Here is a 9,766-nt window from a genome sequence, read left to right as displayed (position 1 = left end):
AAAAATTGACAATTTTAATCATTTATTTTCTATTCATTTATGAGCTAATTTATTGCTCTTGTGGAAGTATATGAACTACCTAACTAATGCCACTTTGATTCAAATATACAAATAAAATTAGATTTTTGCACTATTTCGATCTAAATAATTTGCGAATCAATGTGGTAGTCAAGATTGTATTTGTTCAGATTCTTTAAAAAATAAAAGGTGCCTAAATCCTGTGTTTTTGATAAGATCGATAGAGATGCAATAAATTAAAAAAAGAAAAGAAAATTGATTGAAAATCTGATTTTGATCCCTAGCAAATTGCATCTCCAGTCAGTATTTTGCCATGATCTTACAACCTTTCAATTAATTCGACCCTAATGGTGTAATAATTAACTTCTTTTGTATCCCAATTCAACACGATGAAAGACTTTAATCACTCAATCCTACACAAGGAATAAATACTTGTAACATTTGGTTGAATTTGTTAGCGACAATGAAAGTATACACCGTGTGTGTCGATGACGCGAGACTGCATGGGTATAGTTCAGGGCCCTGACTTTGGTCCGGGATTTTTGACTAGTTCTGATCAAGGACTCGTAGTAGGGTTTAGAAGTTTCATCATGAAGTTGAATTGGAGGGTTGGAGAAGTCTTTGGTTCGGGCCATTTTGCATTCTCTGGCACTTTGATGCATTTGAAACCTTGCCCTTTGTATAATCTTATAGCGGCCGAATTGTTTATGTCACAATGCAGTGCCATGGACCGGCAACCCCAACTCCTGGCTCGGGCCTCTGCCTTTGCAACAAGCATCTTAGCAATTCCTCTCCTCCGGTTTCCTTGCCGGACGGCAACATTTGAAATGTATGCTATTCCAGTTCTACACTAACAAAAATTTTAGCATGTCAGAATAGACATTCAAAATGCAAATAAAACTTTCCCAAGAAACCACTTTTGCTAAGCAGAAGACTGGGATTGAATATTATTGAAACACTACTTAAACATGCCAACGCTTAATGAAGCAACAATAGTACAATAGCTTGCAGTCATAATGCTCTAACAAAGTGCTATGAGCAACAATATCCAGATAAGTTCTAAGGGCCTGTTTACTAGTATGAAGGATCACAAATCCACAGATTGGCTAGAGATTGGGGAGAGGTTGATGGCCAAATCCACTATTCATGCAGAAGCAAAATCATAGGAAATGATTTGGAAACAGCCCGTTATCCAGTTTTCAGCTACAATTTGACCCCCACCAAACCCTGTAAAAAGCTAGGAGCGAGCGGGGAAAGGAGAATAAAAAGACTCGAATGCCAATTTGCTCTCGTCTCCAGTTCAATTTCAGATATGACTGTAGATGGAAGGGCAGATGCTGGACGCGGTGGCAGCAACAAATCTGAGGGGAGGACAAAGATTGTAGATGGCATTGATGTGGCTACGAATATGGAGATTAAGATAGGAAGCATGAAGTTGAAAAGGATTGAGGTCAAGAGGGAGTGCTCTGGCATCTAAGTGACAGTGCGATAGTGGCCTCTTAAAATGCTGCCTGCAAGGTCAAGCTTCGTGTCAAGATCCGGAAGTGGGCCATCTCCTAATCCCTTCTCTTATAGTGTGACAATTACTACTATCACAACAAAATGTGGATATCGTTATAAGCTTTTGAGTAAGATCAACAGCCTGCTGGTGGCGGCCATTGTGGAAGTACGTGGCAGAGATCTGCAACCAGCAGGGGCACATGTGGCTTAGCACATTCGACACTACCAAGGAATAGGGTTTGGGAAATGAGACAAGAGATGAGCAAGGGATATGTTTGCACATGCACCCTAATTTCTTCCTAATTACTTTCCAAGTAAACAAAGAAAGCAATGGTGATATTAATGATCCTCCATTCAGTAATAAGCAAACTCAAGATATCCCTATTCCTTTGACTTTCTAAATGCAGTCTCCTTCCCCTTTCAGCCCCTCTCCTAATAAATAGACCCTAAGACATGTGTGGGGCCATTATGAAATTTAAGCTAATCATTTCTAATTTGTGGCAGATACTTAAAGCATCAAGTAAATTTGTAAGGGTTCAAAACTTTTAAATTCAATACTAGCTCAGATAAAGTTGTATAGCAAATTGAATAGAACCCATGCAGAAGCAAATTGCCCCTATGATTACCTTCTTTGGCGAAGCAGACCCTTTCTAGGAAGGAAATCAGCTACTGTATCGACTGTAAGAATTCCTGCTACAGATCTTCTGTTAATGCTGAATTTTCCTTCAAAACTGCCAAATTTAAGACCCTCACACCCAATGTACAGGTCATCATTGACTGGACTACCAGTGACGGCAACAAGACATGTTCTCATACAACCTGGAGGAACTGAGAACCCAGAAAGCAACCCCACAAACCGATCAATCCTCAGAACAAGATCCAAGGGGAATGAATACTCTGGGAAAAAGCAGCTACAATGGGTATCCGCCACTTCCCAACAGTCATCTAGTCGTGCATCTCGAACCGTAACTTCAGGCCACACAGATGGAAACAAGTCAACAGCTTGACTAGCCCTGCAAGTTCCTATATGGAAATTCACTCATGAGAATGAATAAAATCAGGTACTGAAAGATACGATATGCTATCTCACTGAGTCATAAATTTGATTGCTGGAGAAATTCAACTCATGTTTACAACCAAGGAAGCCCCTTACAAAGAACACCGGAGCAAGTCATTTGTCATGTTATCCAGTTAAAAATCTTAAATGACCCAGTGAATTGTACACACTATTCGTCAGATCAGAAAAAAATGTTTTTATTTTTTATGTGGCTCTTGTTCTCACTTTCTATCATGAATATTTTTTCCCACCAAAGAAGAAAGAAACAACTAGATAAGAAGAGAGAGGATATTCATATGCACTTGCGATGCACAAGTTTGCGTGTGCACACACACACACAATGCTCAACGATCAAATTTGGTGGATATCCAATAATTCCTCCTAACTTTTTGTTACTTTTTGTTTGGCAGAGGAAAGCTCGGAGTGCAAACTAAAAACTCACTTTCAAGTTACAATAGAAATTAGACTAATGTTAAAGAAAGTATTGCAAGGGAGGTATTTTTTTTTAAAGAAATGAATAAAAGAATTAGGTGTTCGTCTCAAGGGTTTTCTGTTAGACTTTTTGTGGGCAGACATCTAGAGTTTGATTCTTTTCCATGCTTGTTAAAATTAAAAAGAAGAGCCATTCATTTAACAGTGGCCTTAAATAAGCTAATTTGTAGAGATGTAGATATCATTTGATCTGAATTGGTAATCACAGTTTTAAAGTATTGTTTTGTGCCGGTCAGCACGAGCACGAGCTTTTGCTTCACTCGTCATCCAACATATAAAATGGATCAAGGTGAAACTTTTTCTAGGCATTGTCTTTCTTTGATCCGTGTGTCTATGAGTAATGAGGCAGCTTCTTCAAGTGAGGGCAAGGGCCAAAACTTCCTCTTGATCTTCTTCAACGGATGCAATAAATCTAGATGCACGATCCTCTTCTAGCAAGGACAGGGTTCTAGAGATGCTTTTCCGAGCATGCAATTTTCTTCTCTGATCCATAGAATCACGAGCAGCGAGTTAGTTTTCTCACGTGAGAATAAATGTTTTCCTTGAGGAATAGTCTAGTGTTTCCTCCAAGAGTCCCTGCTTCTTCTTTCTTCTTCATTTTCTCCTTCTCCTCGATGCCATTAGCACAACGTGCACCATTGCAGTATCAATCCAACCAATATCCCAGTTCATAACAATACTTCAAATCTTGTTGGTAAATGTATCATGGTCAATCTATTCTCAAGTAAGAGCTGAAAGGAACTATCTCTGGATACAGGTTAATCGCAGGTCCACTAGTCCAAAATAACCAAAGGGAAGATAAGGTCGCACCCCCGAGATACATAAAGGAGTATAAAGGAATCTGACAATATTTACCCGCATTGGAAGAATAAATTATTTCATAGGATGATAGCACCAGAAAAATATGCTAATTAGATTAATTTTCAATCTCTAAAGTGAACACAAGGCTGTGCTTACCAACCTGGTACGATATAGTATACAGCCACAAGTACTGGGATGGCTCCACACCACAATTTAACAATCCTCGACAGATGGTGAAAGATCTTGCTATGCTAGTCTTCTAGGTATGCTTAGGGGACAAGTTGCACACATCTATATTTACCTTGTTCTAAGACAGCACAAAAGTGCCCATGAACGTAGGTTAGTCAAATGTGTTTCAGGTTTTGAGACATGGTCAAGTTTTGCAATAGGTCATGGTTTCCATCATTGAAACTTCCACTTTGTGTGCTAATATTTAGTGCCTAATGCGATCTTTTTTATTAGAGAAGATAGGTTAGACAATATTACACATTGAACTACTAACACAAAGTTGATACAAGAAACAACAGTCTAGATTTTCTAGTCATAGATATCCAAGATATATCATCCATCATACGCTTGATTCATGATCACATACCCAACCACATGAAGTATGATTTTCATCTTTCAGACATGTAGTTTTTGTTGTTATTGATTAAAAAGTAACTTTGCTTCTATATAAAAAAAAGGTTTTTAGTCATGATCATGAAGCTGACTTATCAATGTGAGGCAAAGATGAAACCAGATTCAACTCACTTTTCCGTGTTAAATTTAATCAAATGAATGCAAGCGAAGACAGGTGGAAGCTTATATCGCTACCATGTTGTAACACCTTATAAAAAAAGTAGATCTTCCATTTCCCATTTAGTTAGAATGCTATACCAATGGGTTTAAAAGTGAACTATAGTCCAACAAGTCAAAGGATAGCGCATATAATGATGATTTTCAAAATCAGTGCTCCGTTTTAGAGAAAAACCTTCAGTGCATAATAAACCTAAGAGCTAAATAACATGAACCAATTGCATTTAAGCGCATACAAACATAAACCCCTATTTCCGAACACAGGCGCTATTCTCCACAATGCCAATGTCAGTAATCCAACGAAGTCGAATAGGAAAGTTAAGTAACGCATGCCACATAACATAAAATTTTTGATCACGTAAAGCATTGATTGGATAGCAAGCAACAAAAGTCAGATAAAGTTCCCAACTTCCCTTGTTATTGTTTAATCAAAAGGACTGCGTCCATTTGGCAAATATACGAACCCGAAAGCAAAGAAATTTAGTGCAAAAGCATGAAACTGGAGGAGGTAAATGGAAGCGGTGGTAGACCACGACTGAGCTATTACGGCATAATCCGGCACCGACAACCCGATCCTAGATAGCCGGTTCAGAAATTCTAACCCGATTCCGAATTCAAAAGCGAAGCAAAGAAGGATCGGCAACCGACAAACCTATTTCTTCGGAGCGGGTGGTTCCAGGGTTGGGAGATCCACGACAGAGTCCGCCGCTGCCGCCGCCGTGGAGAGAAATCAAAACCCTAGGAAGGTTCATGGCGCCGTGGCGCAGAGAATAAAAAGGAGGCGGAGAGGAGTGGAGCAGGGCGAAGGATGCCATGGTCGATCTCCAGGTCGCTTGTCTCCCTAACCATCACCAATGCTTTTTCAATAATATCGCTACTGCCCGATAATCCGGAACTTGTTCAACTCACCTTGGGCAGTTCTTTCAATGGATTTTTACATTTCCCTACCCAAAAACTTTTAGTTTTTAAATTAGCTTCAAATACGATTAACATACTTTCAAAAATAACATTAGAATTCAATGGTATCTATAGCACGAGGGACAAATGATATAATCCAGAATTAATGAATTACATAATACTGTAATTACTTATAAATGAGTATTTATGAGTTGTGATAAAATCTATAATTAATTTATAATTTATTTTGTTTTAGGGTTGAAAATTGACGTGGTAAATTTCGGTCATGTTCGGGTGGAACAGCCCAAAGTGGCGCTCTGTTCCGGCCGGCTTCTGGTTCTCGTTGAACATGGCGAACAGGTACGTCTCCGTCGCGTTTCCTGGCTTCCTCGGCGTGCCCCCGCCCTTGCGCACGTGCGCCACCAAGTTGTTGACGTATGCCGCCGCGTTCTCCACCGTCGCTCCCAGTCCCCCGCCGCCCGACGGCCAGCCTGTCTCCGATACCACCACCTCCACCTCCGCCGCCCCGGCCTTCTCCAGCGCCGCGTGCACTGAGTCCACCATGGCGTCGAACAGGTTGTCGTACCCCAGCGCGCCGTCGCGCACCACCACGCCGGCGGCCCTGAATAGGGCGTAGTCCAGCGCCACCTCCCCCGGGTTTCCGGCGTAGGAGAAGTAAGGGTACACGTTAACCAGCAGCGGCGCCGACGTCGACCGCAGAAACGCCGCGATGGGGGTCATTACGCCGGCGGCGGCCTCCGAGAACGCCCCCTGCGACGGCGGGTACGACACGCCGAGCGCCGTCGTGGCCACCGACGTGGTGACGGGGATTCGGAGCCCGGCCGCTCTCACGGCGGCGGCGAGGTTGCGCATGGCCGGGAGCACGTTCCCTGCGGTGTCCCCGGGGACTACCTCGTTCCCTGCGTTGATGTAGCGGAAGCGGACGGAGCCGGCGAAGGGGGCGACGTTGGCCGCGACCCATTTCTCGGCGGCGGAGGGGTCGGCGGCGAGGCCGGGGAGCTCCTCATTGAGCGTGCCGAGGACGACCTCGATACCGGAACCGCGGAGGGCGGCGAGGGCGGCGGCGTCGGGGTGGAAGAGACGGAGCCTGCCGATGCCGCGGGACTCGAAGAGAGACACCACCTGTGCCGGCGATGGGAGGTTGTCACCGAGCATACCGTAGTTTACTCCGACGACGGTCCCCTGAGCTTCTGCAATAATCACGAGCTCTGTTTTTTCGTATGCAACGATCGAATTATGAAGAAAAAACAAGAAAATTGTACCTGATCGAGAACAGAAATCGATCAAAATTGTAAAAATCAGTAGAACAATCATGATCAAATTCGCGATTTTCACACCTCTTTCAATCGATTCAATGAATTTTATCCCAAGTAAACTCGAGATTTATATAAACAGAGGACGTAGTTAGGACAACCGCCCACCAACAAATTTAAGATAGAAATTTTTCACAATAATTTTGGAATTTTCCTCTTCTGTTTTTTTTTCCCATTTTTGCAATACGGTAGAAAATAATTTTAGTTAAATTTAATATTTTTCTTCAAATTTGTATCCTGGGTAAATCGGAAAAGAAATCCAAAATCCTTTTGATTGATATGCCTAGGTGACAATCTTATTTTATTGGTGCAACTTCAAATTTACAATGAAAAATTTAGAGAATAAGAAATTTACAAGATCACGAGCAAGTTTAATGGTATTCTAAGCAAATTATTATTTTTTATGAAAAAAATTGATGATATTATGGATTTGCTAAGTCATCACTTTGTCATGGCTTAGGTTTACAATTAAAAATTGGGTCAGTTATTAAAATAATTTATTTTCAAAATATTTTTTAAAAAATATATAATTATAGAAATTATTAGGTATCAAATAAATTCAAATTTTTATCCTGGGTAAATCGGAAAAGAAATCCAAGATCCTTTGATTGATATGCCTAGGTGACAATCTTATCCTATTGGTGCAACTTCAAATTTACAATTAAAAATTTAGAGAATAAGAAATTTATAAGATCACGAGCAAGTTTAATGGTATTTGATTCTGTTGGAAGATGAGAAAACGGACTTATCGAAACGATGTGTTTGGAATGTTGACCGCATCTCCATGATTCGGATGGTGAGTTGTCTTCTGGGTGGACTGAGTCGTCCGAAGTCTTCTGGTCAACAGTACCTGTATCAAGTGATCGGGTTGCCTCTAGGGATGACAATTTCACCCGAACACAATGGAGGATCCGACATCCGACCCGAATGGAGGAGGGTATGGAGGGACTATCAATACCCGATACCGGACCCGAATACCCGATTAAATAATATATATACGTATATTAAAGAAAATTTTCTTTTTCTAAAATCAATTTACTATTTTTTTTTGTTGATATTAGTAGGCTTATATAGATGTTTAATCTATTTTTTTAATTATATATATATTTTAATAGGATGTTAATTTTAATATGTTTTTGTTGAATGATAATAATTCGATAGAAAGAAGAAAAATTACACGTATAGAATATATCCGATCCTTTAATGGGTATGGGTATACCCATTGGATATCCTATACCCGATGGGTATGGATACGGAGGATATATAATCCGACCCGAACCCGACCCATTGCCATCTTGCCTCGGTCCCTGGCGCCCCGATGCTCGAGGCGAGTCCCACAAATGTATAAGTAGCCGCACACTAATGACAGAATAGTGAAATAAATGTAGGAAATGTACGATGATGTAGGGGCGCCCTCGGATGGATCGGGGAGCTGGTCGCGCTGCTGATCGAGTCGTCATAACCCCGAAGGATGGATGAATGTATCAGCTGAGGAGCCGGATCTACCTGCCAGGAGTCGAGCATGACCTGAATCCGGTGAACAATCGACCGACTGAGAGATAATAGTTGTACGTCGGTCGAGAGATGACGTCGGCATACAAGTCGGGACACAATATCGGCGCGCAGGCTGGACACATCATAGCGGCGCGTAGGCCAAAATACAGCAACAACACGAAACTGGAACCAGTAGGAAATCGGCGCGGGGACTACCGACAATGACAGTAACACTGTACGGTTGGGCCGAGTCGTGGGTCTCCGTCGCGGGCTGGTGAAGACTGTGGAACCTTATGGGGCTGCCACCAGAAGTGGCGCCCGGACGGGAGGGGAGCTGTCGTAGGGGTTGTAGCGCGAGAAAGAGGCGGCAATACGACATCGACACGGAAGGGAAGAAAGGATTGCCGGCAAGGGGCTGCTCGCGGGGCTTGCCATCGAGAGGCAATGGAGGAGCTGGTGCGGGCGTTGCCGCGTTGGGAGAACAGAGAAGTAGAGGAGCGACAGTAAGTCAGCCACGCAGTGGCGTCACGAAGAGAACAGAGAGCCGGCAAGCGCTGGCTGCGGGGAAGAGGAAAAGGGGGGGGGGGCGCGAGGAGCTGAGTGTGAAGTAGAGAGACACACCCTCCTCTCCTTCTACCGACGGTGGACCAAACCCCCTGGCGACGGTGATGGCGAGGTGTCGGCGGGGATATCTAGTGAGGTTGTGCCAACTGGAAGCAGTCGCGGGCCTCCCTCGTTTCCCTCCTCCAAGCTTGAGAGGTGGTCTAGTGGCGGGAGAAAGAGAGGGAAGAAGAGCGGCGGCCTCGGCCTCATCGGCTCCTGCGAGGAGCGTGGGAAGGAGGAAGAAGGACCTCCACTTTGCTCTTGGCGGTGCCACACCGAAACGAACCCAACCCCTCCCCTCCGAAGATGAACAGTGCCGCTTTATAACACAAAACCTAATCACACCCAAAGACCAAAACACCCCTCTTCTCTCCCTTAATTCCTTTTGGGCCTGTCAACATATCCGCATCACAAGCCTCCCCTTCAAGTCTAGTCGAAGGAGGCGCAAGTTCGACAGACTAGACCAAGCCGTAAACAGAATTGCCACCGAATGCGAAATCAGATCACTGTGCTCATCTTATTATGTTGAACGAGGATCATGTTATCAATACCTTATAAATTATAAACAGTAGCTCATGACCAAGATGGAAAGGAACAAACCATAGGAAGGTCGTAGTGTAATTAGGTATTAGTTTATCTTAACTATATAATTACACTAGTACACTTAGAGTGTATTGAGTAGGACCATTAGAGGTCGTTTCTTTTATACTGATTTTATAAAGGAACAAAGACCTCAGTTATTATGGAAATGTGTGCTCTTAATCCTAATATA

General features: G+C 42.8%; 2 protein-coding genes across 2 annotated transcripts; both read right to left on the bottom strand.

Annotated features, from left to right (window-relative positions):
- Positions 1-273: 273 nt before the first annotated feature.
- LOC121984522 lies at positions 274-5,576 on the bottom strand. The gene is made up of 3 exons (XM_042537482.1): positions 5,319-5,576; positions 2,145-2,541; positions 274-863 (listed from the first exon to the last, which is right to left on the bottom strand). Exons 1-3 carry the CDS (start codon positions 5,479-5,481, stop codon positions 575-577), a joined length of 849 nt encoding a protein of 282 aa, XP_042393416.1. The 5' UTR covers positions 5,482-5,576; the 3' UTR covers positions 274-574.
- Positions 5,577-5,658: 82 nt separating this feature from the next.
- On the bottom strand, positions 5,659-6,934 carry LOC121987487 (putative glucan endo-1,3-beta-glucosidase GVI). Its single transcript, XM_042541255.1, has 2 exons — positions 6,847-6,934; positions 5,659-6,774 (listed from the first exon to the last, which is right to left on the bottom strand). The coding sequence occupies exons 1-2, from the start codon at positions 6,896-6,898 to the stop codon at positions 5,816-5,818; spliced, it is 1,011 nt and encodes a 336-aa protein (XP_042397189.1). The 5' UTR covers positions 6,899-6,934; the 3' UTR covers positions 5,659-5,815.
- Between the last annotated feature and the right edge of the window lie 2,832 nt (positions 6,935-9,766).

This window comes from Zingiber officinale, chromosome 5B (assembly GCF_018446385.1).
Source record: "Zingiber officinale cultivar Zhangliang chromosome 5B, Zo_v1.1, whole genome shotgun sequence".
Lineage (NCBI taxonomy): Eukaryota > Viridiplantae > Streptophyta > Magnoliopsida > Zingiberales > Zingiberaceae > Zingiber > Zingiber officinale.
Note: the sequence above shows the minus strand (reverse complement) of the source record. Positions and strands in the feature narration are given on the sequence as shown.

What these genes read in the sequence shown, in the direction of transcription:
- LOC121987487 (XM_042541255.1), bottom strand. Translation starts at nt 6,898, where the DNA reads ATGATTGTTCTACTGATTTTTACAATTTTGATCGATTTCTGTTCTCGA. An exon ending in CGATTTCTGTTCTCGATCAG is followed by an intron (nt 6,775 to 6,846) that starts GTACAATTTTCT and finishes TGATTATTGCAG; the next exon opens with AAGCTCAGGGGACCGTCGTC.
- LOC121984522 (XM_042537482.1), bottom strand. Translation starts at nt 5,481, where the DNA reads ATGGCATCCTTCGCCCTGCTCCACTCCTCTCCGCCTCCTTTTTATTCT. An exon ending in CACCCGCTCCGAAGAAATAG is followed by an intron (nt 2,542 to 5,318) that starts GTTTGTCGGTTG and finishes ATTTCCATATAG; the next exon opens with GAACTTGCAGGGCTAGTCAA. An exon ending in GGTCTGCTTCGCCAAAGAAG is followed by an intron (nt 864 to 2,144) that starts GTAATCATAGGG and finishes TTGTTAGTGTAG; the next exon opens with AACTGGAATAGCATACATTT.